The 13,413-nt window shown below is 44.3% G+C and overlaps 1 protein-coding gene across 6 annotated transcripts in view; it reads left to right on the top strand.

Moving 5' to 3' along the window:
• The window catches only part of SLC22A23 (solute carrier family 22 member 23), a 186,265-nt gene that overhangs the window by 41,475 nt on the left and 131,377 nt on the right, over nucleotides 1-13,413 (top strand). For 5 of the 6 annotated variants that reach the window (XR_008625543.2, XR_008625542.2, XM_014345207.5 and 2 more), the window contains exon 3: nucleotides 4,744-4,898. The exons of the other annotated variant lie outside the window; for it this stretch is intronic. Coding sequence is in view for 3 of the 5 variants with exons in the window: in XM_014345207.5 (XP_014200693.2) it covers nucleotides 4,744-4,898 (155 nt within the window). In the remaining 2 variants the exon portion in view is untranslated. The remainder of the gene's footprint in view (nucleotides 1-4,743; nucleotides 4,899-13,413) is intronic. 6 annotated transcript variants of the gene reach the window in all.

Raw genomic sequence — 13,413 nt, 5'->3', positions numbered from 1 at the left:
GCAGAGAAGTGTAAGTAAAATCTCCAAGTTCACTCAGCTTTAAGCTGGAGAGCCAGGACTTGAAACTCAGCCACCACGTGGCCTCAGAGCCTGCCCCTCCACCAGGATGCTGCAGCGCTTTTATTTAAGGCATTCTGTGGTCACAGGGGCAGCAGCGGTGATGTGTCTAAGCAGGGAGGCAATTGCACAATGTTGACAGGTTTTTCAAGTAGCGAGATTGCTCAGGAGAGAGGCGTAGTGTAACTGTCTCCCCAGCTTACATTCTTTTATCTTTAAAGGATTTTTTTTTTTTTTTTTTTTTTTTTTTTTGGTGAATCAAGACATCTTGGCCTTGAGGATATAAGGGCCCAGAGTGATATGGAACAAATTCTATAGGTTCTGTGACCTCTGCACCTCAGTTAACTGAGAATGCTGGCCAAGGCAAGTGCCTGGGCGGACAGCAGCAGAGGGTCACATTACACATGTGGAAAATTTCTTCCAAAACCCAGCGTGTATTTGGGAGTTCCTTGAGCTGACATGTAATGTGATTTCCTGTGTGCTTGACATCTGCCTCATCATGATTTGCAAGTGCTTCTCATGGACACGTTCTCTGTGGACAGCAACAGAGAAGCAGTCAGTGACCTCTGGAGACCTACGCAGGGGACCTCTTGGGGGCTTTCTTTGGTAGAGGCAACACAGGGTTTATTTTTTTAAACCAAATACTTGAGTTCATAGGTTTCTAGTGTGGGCTATATTGGTCTAAAATATACCGTTTCCCAGAAATCTACATTGAAATAGGTTAGAAAAATATACTAATATAATCCATGTCACTGTCTTTCTAAAAAAATGCAAACTCAACTGGGGTTGTAGTGTCCTTGTTCAATAAATAATTTAATAGAAAAGTAAAAATCGACTTTTATGAATGAACCAGTCTGTAACAGTTTAAATTGTTTAAAGATTGTTTTCTTAACTTTCTTCTTGTACACACATGTGATGTGGCCTCCCTGATCACACACCAGGCCTGAGGACAAAAAAGTTTGGATCTTGCTCTTAGAGTAACCAGAAGTCTGACATCGCAAACCATTTCTCTGCTGTTGCTTTTCTGAGGTTCCTCCTCAGATGGGCAAGCTTGAGGGGGTGCCCCGGGAATCAGGGGCAGGCTGCCTGAGTGGTAGTTTTTGAACATTTTGAGTGGGCTTCCCTTTCAGTTTGAAAGCTTGGTATTTTCCAACTCCATTTTCTGGCATTTGACTCCCTGCTTGAGCCTTGCTTAAAAGGAAATAAACCCATTTAAAGGGAACTCCAGACCTCTCGGCTATGGGCCCAGTTTCATGGCTGCAGGGGAAGTGGATCAAGTCATACAATATGCTTCCTAAGGCTGCAGTCAGCATTTAGTAACATTTAAGTAGTACACTTCTTTCTTCAAAAAGTTACGTTTTTGACACCAAGTTTTGTCTGGGGATGTTCACTGGGTATTGGTATAGAATCTGCTAGCTCAGGTGGGTGGGAGGGCCGATGGCCGGTGGCCCCAGGGATGCGCTCACTTCTTCGCTGTGTTTGTTACTGCAGCAGCCCTCTGCCCCCTTCCCCAGCCTGCCCTGGGAAGCTGGCCAGTATGGGCTTCCACAGAGGACCCCTTGCCCGCCAGCTCCTGGCCGAGTGTGGCCAGTGGGGAGCACCAGCTGTAGATCCTCAGGGGAGAGGAAAGTGAGGTCAGGCACTTGTATGCCCAGCTTGCTCTCTGCCAGGTTGGAGGGGCCAGCCACCTCCTGTCCATGACCTCCACACAGCACCTCTTTCTCTCTGGGGCCAGGACCATCCTTCCCCTACTCCCTGCTGTCGAGAGCCGCAAGGTCAAACACCGTCTGTTGTGGGTTCCCTCTCAGCTTGTTTACTCTTCTGTAAATAATCCCTTTATTAACATCTCCTCCAGTCACTTCATTTGAGTGGGACCTCTGTTTCCTGTTGAGACCCTGTGTCGGTTCTCTATGGCTGCTGTTACAAATTGCTACCTGCTTGGTGGCTTCCAAAACCCAAATGAATGATCTTCCAGCTCTGCAGTTCACAAGTCCAACAAAGCTCTCACCGGTCTAAAGTCAGGGTGTCAGCAGGGCTGCATGCCTTTTTGCAAGACCTAGGAGATAATCTGCTTCCCTGCTTTTTCTAGCTTCTAAAGGCCACCTGCATTCCATAGCTCATGGCCCCATCCTCCGTCTTCAGAGCCAGCAATGTCAAGTCAAGTCCTTCTCACACCACTACCTCTCTGGTTCCCTGGAGCCAGGGGAGGTTTTCCTTGTCATTAGATTGGACCTACCTGGAAAGTCACCTCATCTCAGGGTCCTTAAGCTTAATCTCATCTTCAGAATTCCTTTTGCCATGAAAGGTAAATTACTCACAGGTTCTGAGGATTAGGACATGGACAGATTTGAGGACCATTGTTCTGCCCACCACAGATCCTAAGTGATAAAGTCCTCTGCATTACGGACAAGGACTGTGGCTTTATCAGTCCTCTCTGAGAGGGTTCTGCCCTGGGAGCCAGTTTCTAGGAGAACCATCCATGCTTGTAACTAACATGTATTGAACGCTTGCTGAAGCATTTGTTCATATCCACTCCTGTCGATAACATTATGAAGCAGACATTAATTGGCCCTTACCAAAGGGAACTCCAGGCTCATTTGAACAAGCCTGGCCTTACTCAAGATCACATAGTTCAGAAGTGGTGATCCTGGATTCAGAACCAACACACTCTGACTTCAAAGACAGTGTTTGCCCTGTAGACCTTGATAAGTTTTACTTGTTGATTTTAGCAACCATTTTTCGGGAGGCAGGGACTTAGAATGGTTGCTACACGCTTAAAAAAATCGAACATCTTTTCTAAAATATCAGAACAGAGCAAACCATGTTTGGTAGGCATCAGGGACGTAGAAACGCAGGAAGGAATGAGCACTACAACATTTCATTATTTCCTTTGTGCCAGGCATTGCATCTGTGCCCATCATCCCCCCTAGTGAAGGATCTCAACACTCCACAACGTGGGATGCTTATCCCCATTTCACAGACCAGGGAAGTCAAGGCTTATCCCCATTTCACAGACCAGGAAAGTCAAGGGTAATGCAAAATGTTAGAGTTAGTTCATTTTTCTTCATTTTAGGAGAATGACTAAAGCTGTATTTTAAATTTATTTTTGTCAATGAGTTAGATTTGGACAAAATCAGCTACACAGTCTTTGCTGGTAAGGGCTTCCTGATCCCAGCACTGGACAAGGGAAAGTAATGGCTACAATCTCCAGGTGAGATTATTGACTTACATTGAGCTCCCAGCCTTGACCTTGTTTCACTAAACCAAAGTGACTGATGGGAATGGTTAGAACTAAAAGTTCTGAGTGTAATTTCATCCTGTTGTTCCTTTCTCTGTATTTTCTTAAAATTCCATCTATCTCTATAGGGTAAGGCCATGCCTTACTTTTTTTTTTTTTTGAAGTTTTATTGACATATAATTTGCATCCCATAAAACCCACCCATTTTAAGTGCACAATTGAATGAGTTTTAGTATATTTGCAGAGTTGTACAGCCATCACCACACTCTGAATTTAAAACATTCCCATCCCCTCAGAGGATGATGGAAACATCACCCCCCAGTCCTGGACAACCACAAATCTACTTTCTGTTTCTGTATATTTGTCTTTTCTGGGCATTTTACTTGCATGTAGCTGTCTTGTAATTAACACGTCTAGGACAGTTCGAGCCCCTCAGCTACCCTTTGTGGTACTGGGGACAGGAGGTCTGGATTTTTCCCCCTTTTTTCTCCTGGCAAATAGCATCCACTCTGCCCCCATTTCTCTGAGTTATCCTTTAGACCAAGCCAATCGTGTTTGATGGAGAGTTACTGTTGCCATTTTATTTTTAATCAGTTAATGAAGGAAAGATGGAAAGTTAGCATGGGGCCACAGGAACTGGTGACTTTCCCATTCTTGTGGACCACCCTCTACTGTCCTCCCAGGCACTCTAGAAGCACATCGCCCCCTAGTGGTCACTGATCTGAAACTGGCCAGCTCCAGAACCCACGAATTGAGGGTATCTGTGGCCCTTTCCAGAGAATCATCACAGCCTGGGCTCCCTGCCTCTCGGTCCAGCCGAGGGGCTGCACTGTCAGCTCACTATCAGGTCACTGGGCATTTAAAGTTCACGCTGTCTTACCTTAGTGTGTGATCCCTTAAAAATTACTTCTCGTCGTGTAGCTGAAACAAATTGACAGATGGCTTGGCCCTGGCTCGGATAGGCTGTGTGTAGGATCAGGTATCTGACTTAGTTAACAACCTGGGGAGAGGAAACAAAGCCGCTTTGCTTGGTGACCATGTTGACTTTTGATCCAATCCCAAAGGTCAATGATTTCTCAAGACTTTTTATGCTGGGTGTATCAAGGTTCCTGTTTGGAGAATTATTAATTTTGTTCCCCTTGCCTTGAATTATATCACTATACACTCAGAAATAGACTCAGCAACAGGAATTGGGCTCAAGTCTGAATTCTCTTACTCTGTAATTGGTTGATCTCTCCTCCCTTATCTCGAGAATTAGGGGGTTGGGCTAAATCTCCCTTTTTACCCATAGTAGCCTAGGATCTAGTGAATGAGTATAGATGGCACAGGACTTTTTACCCAGTACTCATTCAACATATATTGAGTGCCTGCTGGACACCGGGTTTCAGCATCTAGCGTCATTGTCTTGTTTCACAGTGATTCCTAACTTTTTCCCTCTCCATATGCAGGGTCGGCCGGCGGCCTGTGCTGCTGTTTTCCATCATCTTCATTCTGATCTTTGGACTGACTGTGGCACTGTCAGTGAATGTGACAATGTTCAGCACACTCAGGTTCTTTGAAGGATTTTGCCTGGCTGGAATCATTCTCACCTTGTATGCTTTACGTAAGTAGGAGCCTTCACGACTAGTCTTGAAAGAATTTAGCAAAAGTATTGTTGCCTGGGAGGTTCTGGGAAAAATACTGTGCATGCTGCTCGTGTGGGCTGGCAGTTTTGTGGAAACACAAACATTAAAGGCCTCAAGTGTTGTGAAAGAGGCTTTTCAGGTGATGCCGTGAAACGTTTCACTCAATCCTGATCTCCAGCTCGGGCTCAGTGCACATCAAAGGACACGGGAGGTTGCGTAATTGCTTGGAGGAGTGGCGATCGGTTCTTTCCTGATATGGAGAGGCTTTCGGTTTTCTTCAGAATTGTCTGCATTGACATCCTGTGTGCTTCTATCTGGTGCATAATTGGGTATCCACACAGAATCCAAACTTTCCACATTCTCATGTCCACAGTTGTGTCCTTAAGTGGTCTGGAACTGAGACCTAAGCATTGGTACTAGAAAAGTAAATGACAGCATTTGCTAGTATTTGGTCTTTTTAGGAGGGTGAGACATTTCTTTCATTGATCTATCTTGTCTGTTGGCTGTGTTAACTCTGCTGAATATAGTTAGGTTTCACTTATTTGTAGGTGGTGTTTGCTAGAACACAACCACACACCCATAAGGAGAAGAAGAGTTTTAGGCGTGGTTATTTTACTTCTTTACTGGCTATATACTTTTTAGTCACTTTGTGGAAAGATCTGTTGGGAATACTGTAAGATTTACCATGTGTTTTGTCTTTTTCTCTTTCTTTGACCACACGCATAGCAGTCAGGTATAGATTAAGTAGCAATTTCCAGTGTGACAACATAAGAATAGTTCTAATTCTCTTAAATTTGCATATTAAAGACTTCTTTTAGATAGCTAAAATTTTTGTTCCACTAGAAATATAATCCATTCAGGACATAGTTTTATTGTCACAGGAAGGAGCAGACACAGAAAAAGGCTACCGGTATATTCTTCTAGATCCGTAGTTGGCCGTTTTGTCATCAATGTTTAACTGAATTGTAGTTGCTTAGAAATCACCTTTTCCAGTTTACTTGCATTTGTCTTAGAACCCTTGTCTCTTGGGAAGTTCTTTAGGAAGATACGCATGACAAGATGAGTGGGCCTGGCTGATGGTGTTTGGGGACTTTGTTTCTTTGAATAAATAATGCGAGTATGGGGCTTGAACCTCCCCGGGCAAAATGCCTGTGCCGTTGTCTATGGCCCTGACCCCTGACAGTCTGTGCAGAGGAACAGGTCTAAGCACTTTTCTGGAGAAGCCTCCTGGTCCTGCCCTCAGGCAATCCCTTGGCCCACATGTGTGCAAGTGCGCCGGAACCCTTGCTCTGGGCAGCCGTCCTTGTCAGGCTTCCATTCTCACAGGGGGAGGGCAGTCCAGTCCTCTCACGTGAATGGCCATAAAAGGGGACAGCTCTGCACTAGGACAAAATGGAATAGTTGTGCTTCAGGAGCACTGCAGAGAATATAACCTCAGCCTCACCACCTCCAGGCAAGAGAGTGTTCATGGAAAATTACCTTACCGCAAAGATGGTGTATTGGTTTTATCTTGCATGCCAACTACTAATGACTGGCTGAAGCTGCCAGAGAACGGGGAGAAGACTTCTGAGGAGACTTTGGGGCTCAGCAGAAGAGAACACCTTGATCCATTAGCCATGTCTGCCAGTGTCAAGGAAGGAGGGTAGGGAAGGGCTACCTGTGTAACTGGCATTTGCCATCTGGAGAGACTGTCCATGAATGAAGCCAGACCAGGAGTGAATTGTACCTGAACGGCATTGTTTCCACCTCACATATTCATAGAATTGTTTGACTGACTTGCACTGTGACATCATGCCATTGACCTCTGAAGCCAGTTGTTATATTTACTACAAAATATTATGTTGAAGATGTGTTTTCATTAGATTACATAGTGAGCTGTTTATAGCAGAAGGTTCTCTTCCACTTCAGAACCATTCAAAGAAAGTACCTACCCTAGGAGATTGCTTTCCTCCAGTCTCTTAGGCACAGAATCATATAACCCAGACATTGGCAAACTTTTTCCATGTGGGAAATTTTTCAGGCTTTGCAGGCCATATGGTCTGTCACAGTTACTCAACTCTGCCATTGTAGCCTGAAAGCAGCCATAAAGAATATGTAAATGAGCAGGTGTGGCTGTGTTCTAATAAAACTTTATTTACAGAAACAGATGGTGGGCCAGATTTGGCCAGTGGGCCATAATTTTTCAACCACTGATGTAAATATTTGTGTGTGGGTCTGATAACACAAGCTTTAAATTCCGACCTCTCTCCTAGTTTCATCTTAACTTCCCTACTATAATGTCTGCTTTGTCCCATTTTTCTTCCTCCATAATTTGTGTTATTTTGTGTGTATCTTAGTGTGTATGTTATTTAGTGGAAGCAGCCTTAGGTTTTTTTCTGCAATAAAGCAGGGCATAAATAACTGGTCATGTTTTCTTAGATAGGGACCACAAATTAAACAAATATCATGACAAATGCCATTGCAGTGAAAATGTCCCAAGTATCAACAAGTGATTGACCCACTGTTAGACCTAATAAAGTATTTGGGGTTACACAACTAAACTAAACCAAAGGGCTGTGAATGATGACTCGGAGTTTGTTGAGATATTTAAACAATGAAAATTTAGGAGAGTTAGTTGAGAGATGCCAAAAGAGCAAAGCTTCTGAGAGAAGAATAAAAGGAAATAAAGGGAGAATTTAAAAAGGAAATAGTCATAATGGGCAGGTGGGATTGGGGTAGGATATGGTTGGGGTGACCCATGTCTCTGCACACATGGCAGTCTTGGGAGAAGGCAGAGGCTGGTGACAAGAAGTTAAGACAGCAACTCCCAGTCAATAAAGCTGAGTCAATAAAGCGGAGTCACTGAATATCCATATTAATGTACTTGCTAGCATTTTATACACAGTAGTATTTATGCCTAGGTAATGCTTGGAAATTTGTTTTACTTGAAGAAAATTATTGATAAGCCAGGTCACAGGGTTGAAGTACTTCTTAACTCTAAAGGGAAGTTTAAAACTTTGGGACATTGATTATTTGGAAGTTACATTTGTAATGGCCCCAACTTCTTTTCTTCCTCCAACCATAAGGTTTTTATCTCACTTAATGCATCTGCTGGAAAAGCCTGTGCTTTCTCAGAACAGAACTGGATAGCATTCTTTTTTTAGTCTTGCAGGTGCTTGGCAATGTAAGTAGGGAAAGTAATGATTTTTGCAGTTTTAGTTTCTTGTATGGCTTGCCGTAAGGGTGGACTCTTCATTTTGAGAAATGCTGCTGACTTGTGGAAGTTTTCTGCTTTATTTGCAAGGCTGCTGAAGGTTTTTTTTTTCTGCTTTGGAGTTTTTCTAAAGTACATTCCAGTTAAATACTCTACACTTTACATGTTTGTTTCCCTCAAGTCGCCAAAGGGAGATGTGGTTGTGTAATTAGTACATAAAATAGAGATTACTGGCACCTTCCTAAGGAGTGTTTGCATGGAAGCAGAGTGCACATTGGCAAGAGCAAGAGAGAACAAGCCAAGCTCAATGGATTTCCCCAGCACAGTAGTGGCCTCTAAGACCTTTGTGAGCCACTGAACTAATTTCTAAATACACTTGGACTGGATCAGTGGCCTCTGGACACACACACACACACACACACACACACACACACACACACAGGCAGTCGAAAAACTGACTTAGCAAGGCGAGGGGCACGGACCAAGAAAAGAAGCAATAGATCACATTTTCCTATTTGTTTATGAAAGTACAGTCTTATTTTCAGCCTAAAGAAATGGACACTTCTCGGCATAGGCGGATGTGATTGGTTGTGGTATGAATCCTTTTCCTAACCAGGATCCATAATATCACAGACAAGGTAATATAGCACTGTGAAGGATGTGTCTTTCTTCAAATGGAGCCATGAGAGATGGTGGTTTTTTAAGTTGATTTGATGTTGGATGTAGTAAGTCCTGTGGGAGAGAATTTTTTTAAATAAAAAATACTGTTTAAAAATGTCTCTTCTAACTTGATCTCTACCTTTTCCCCTCTCCACTTCTAACTGCCCCCCACCAGCTACACTTTCCCAGTTTGAAATAATGAACAATACCTTTTGCTGACAGAAAGACCAAACCTTAGTTCCTGTGGGCAAATGAAGGGGTTTTTCCCCCCAACAATGAACAATTTTCTTGAAAAAGTCTCTCAAAGATGTTCTTATTGTAATAACCCTCCTTCAACCCAAACAGCCTAAATGATTGGATAAATGTTACACAAGATCAAGGAGCAACCAGGAATTTCACAGCTGACTCAGTTACTGATTACTTTGCAAAAATAGAAGCCAAGTCTTGACTTAACTGGTAATAGACTCAGAGTTTGAGTTTGCTCTGGGTGGGGTGCTGATCCCTTTTTCACATGACAGAAGTGATTGAGTAATTTCTAATGTGCTGGTGTTGGATAGCTTTTTCTTTCTCACTATCCCATATATTTTTACACTTTGATATTTCCCTGAACTAATATTCCTTGCAACATATTTCAGTCAACAGGATCTTTAAGCATCAGCACTATGCTATATATGTAAAAAAAAAAAATTTGACTGAGCCAAATGGCTCCACAGAGTGAGTTGTCAAAGTGTGGAATGAAGAGAATGGAGATTGCCGATGTCAACTAGAAATGGCTTCAGCTACCTTTTGGGCTTCTGAGGAGCAAACATTTGCTCTGCATTTGGGTGAAGGGAAACTTTCACATGAATACGTGCTCGGTCGTCTCTTTGTCTCCACCCGGTTTCCCCATCTTCAGATACGTAGGCCTTCCCAGTAGCAGCAAGTTCTCAGGGCAAAAAGCCCTTCTCCTGGTGGGACCAACTCCACTCACAAGGCTTTTTCCAGCAAGGAAATGAGTCAGAGTTTATCGAAGGCCTTTGACAAACTTTTTTTTTTTTTAATTTTTTTGAGACAGTCTCGGTGTGCAGTGGTGCCATCTCAGCTCGCTACAACCTCCGCCCCCCAGGTTCAAGTGATTCTCCTGCCTCACCCTCCCAAGTAGCTAGGATTACAGGCACCCACCACCACATCCAACTAATTTTTTTGTATTTTTAGTAGAGACAGGGTTTCACTATGTTGGCCAGGCTGGTCTCGATCTCCTGACCTCATGATCCGCCCGCCTTGGCCTCCCAAAGTGCCGGGATTACAGGCATGAGCCACCGCACCTGGCCGACAAATCTTTTTTTTTTTTTTTAAGCTTCAAAGGAATTTTGATTTTACTAAGGTTCAGATGGGCACAACAGGGAAATTGGAGCAGATTGAGGTCTCTCCATTGGTCATTTTCTTCACTGGAAACACATTACTAACCCTGCGGGCAAACTGCGAAAAGCAAAGGAGTAAATTTCTAAGCAAAAAGTAACAGGGCATTTGCTCTGTACCCCACTGTCTTCCCTTATCCCACCTCTGAGCAGTCAGAGCTTCTGGGCTCACTGCAGGGTAAGTAAGAATAGAAGCATCTGGTGAGGCAGTTCCAACCCCTGGGAAGGCAAGAATGCTGTGGTGGCCAGTTAGGCAGGGCCACTGGTCATGGGTCAGAGCCTGGAGGGGTGAGCCATCCAGCAGGGAGCCACAACATGCCACTGAAGACTGATTTTTCTCAAAATTGTGCCAGTCCTTCAAATAAAAATTTAGTCAGGCCTTTCTCTCTATCTCTACCTATATGTTCGCCAAAACCTGGACTTTTCTTTCTATAGACATTTCTCTGGAAAAAATGCAAATGTCTCTAGGGCATGTAAGGATATATCATCTCACCTGCATATTAAAAATGGAAATGTGAGGACAGAGAAAGAATAAGCGGCCAGTGGCATCACTGAGACCCATCTGCCCAGTCTTCTGTCCAGAAGTCTGTGCAAGAAAACATGTAGCTATTGCCTAAATGTACAGATAGGCTTTCCAGTGCATATATCTTTTGGTGTTTTGAATTTGGTGAAGGTAGATCTATGTCCAAATCAGAGGAAAATAGTAGCAAATACTCAGAGATATCTGGGCATTTTAAAATTAGAGTATTTGGATGCTTTTCCACACAGGGGAGGCTGTTCTTAAACTGTGCGTCAAAACCTTACGGACTAGGTTTTTTCCAGACTGTAATTTCAGTAGTGTGTCTGTGCTTCATTTGAAACAAAGCTGTTCACTACTCTAAAAGGGGAACTGAAAAGATCTGAAAATCAGGAGATCTGAGCTGGATTGCAGACTCCACAGTTGACTGACGGTGACTGTGACAGATTGTGAGATCTCTCTGAGCTTGTGTCTCCCTCTCTATAAAGTAAGGGGTGAGATTTAAACCAAGTTTTGTGTAGCTGTGCGATCGCTTCCTGGGATAACTCGTGGAGAAAACGAATGGAAAACAAAACAAATGGAAAACTATTAAGCTTCAACGTAACTTCCAGTTTTAGAATTCTATGGCTTTTGAATTCTTAGCCATTAGCCTCCTTCAGTGTTGAAGATTTCTTGGGGTGGGAGTGGGGGCAGTGAAACCAGGGGTGCTTCCTCTTACCCCCCTAGATGTGCCAGTCTCAAGTCCACACTAGTACCTAGAGTTGTTGGACTTCCATCCTTCCTCGCTGTGTGGCTGCTGCGCCAGTGCCAATCTATAAAGTGAGCTGGGAAGAGATGCTGTGATAGGGTAAGATTAATGGTTAACAGCTTCCCTTTCCCCAGGGTTCCAGACCCTGCCCTCATGTCAACAACCTTGCCCTTGCTGGCCCCTGCTGGAAATCCTTTCCTGCTTGCTCCATTCGCCTCTCTTACCACATGTTTGCTGGCTGGAATCCTATTACACTCCCTGGGAGTTTTTTTTTTCCACACCTGGACAGACAGGATGGGACCTGAAGCTAAAAGCTGAGTCGACCAGAAAAAATTGTTCAGGAGTGTAAGAGAGCAATATTGGGCTGACTTTGTTTTGTTTTATGTTCTTAAAAGCAAATTAAAAGAGGAAATAAATCAGTCACCTTGAAAACAAGTAAAAAAAAAAAAAAAAAGCAAAACATTAGGCTTCTTGAAAACATCCAAATGTATCTAGTGGGAAGCAAAATCATTACTGGTTTGCCAAGACTTGCTGTTATTGAAAAGACAGACTCTTGGCTGAGAGCACAGAGAGAAATATAACTCAAATGGTGCAGAGCCATGAAAGTTTGTTGTCAACAACTGTTTCTCAAATCAGCACATCCTGCCAGATAGGCTCTGCTACAAAGAGTTTAAGTTTTAGTTTTTCATGACCTGCCCGGAAGCACAATTTTCTCCTTTGCTCATTTGGTCCATGAACATGTGAGGACCTGTTGGGTGCCAGGGGATGGACAGTTGGTTCCTTGATTACATACTAAACCCTCGCCATTGTTGAGTGTTGAGGACATAGAGGCAAGTACGTGCTCCTGCCCTCTAGCACACTCAGAGTTTAGTGAGTGAAGAGGCAGAGACACACCCTGCTGGGACAGTGAGCACCAGAGGAGACTCCTGAGCTGTGAGTTCTGTGGGGTCAGGGAGAATAGGTGTTTGCTATTTGCAGTGGGTGCTTAGATCCTAGAAGAGCCTAGTGTACTCTGGGTAGTGTAGGTGATTGGGGTTGGCTGGAGCCTAGTGCACTCTGGGTAGTGTGGATGATTGGAGTGGGCTGCAGCCTAGTGCACTCTGTGTAGTGTGGATGACTGGGGTTGGCTGGGGCCTAGTGCACTCTGGGTAGTGTGGGTGATTAGGGCTTAGCTAGAGCCTAGTGCACTCTGGGTAGTGTTGGTGATTGGGGTTGGCTGGGGCCTAGTGCACTCTGGGTAGTGTGGGTGATTGTGGTGTCAGCTGGAGCCTAGTGCGCTCTGGGTAGTGTGGGTAATTGGGGTCGGAATCTAAATTATGAATAACAAAGCCAAGGAAGGAGGATGGAACAACACACACAGACCTATCCTCCATGACCTTAAGGTAGTGGCAGGCCACTGAAGGATCTCAATTGAGAAAGATAAGCCTTAGATGCATGTTTTGGAGAAATGTCTCAGGCTGCAGTGTGAGCAGGCCAAAGAGGAGAAGAAGGCCAAGCTAGGAGCTGGGAGGCTGCTGTGGTAGTGAGGCGAGGAAGAAGAGCCTGAATGAGGGCCATGGCCATGGGGCAGGAGAGACACTGAGGATGCAGAATCACAGCCTCAATGACTGAGGAATGGGGAGAAGGGTGAAGGAGGGCCAGGGGACTTGCCTGGATACCTGGAGAGGGGATTTTTCTCTGAATGGGGTGATAAAAGGGATTCAGCCCAAGCATTCTACTCTGATTGCAAATCCTGTAGAGTCTGAAGCTACCGACCACTCCCTTCCTCCCATGAGTCTGACAGGGGAAGATGATGACCTCTGTTTCAGACCTGGTAAGCTGATGGAGACTTAGGGCATCTGAGAGGATTGATTTGCCAGGAGATTTGTTATTCAGAAGTTCAGGAGCAAGGCCCCCGTGTCCTCAGGATGAAGGTAGCAACTAAAGGCTACCAGAGCTGAGCTCACCCATGGGCTCTGTAGCTGAGCAACAAATGGGT

The sequence above is a fragment of the Pan paniscus genome, chromosome 5 (assembly GCF_029289425.2).
Source record: "Pan paniscus chromosome 5, NHGRI_mPanPan1-v2.0_pri, whole genome shotgun sequence".
Taxonomy (NCBI): domain Eukaryota; kingdom Metazoa; phylum Chordata; class Mammalia; order Primates; family Hominidae; genus Pan; species Pan paniscus.
The sequence above is the reverse complement of the archived record's forward strand: the minus strand, read 5'-3'. Positions and strand labels throughout refer to the sequence as shown.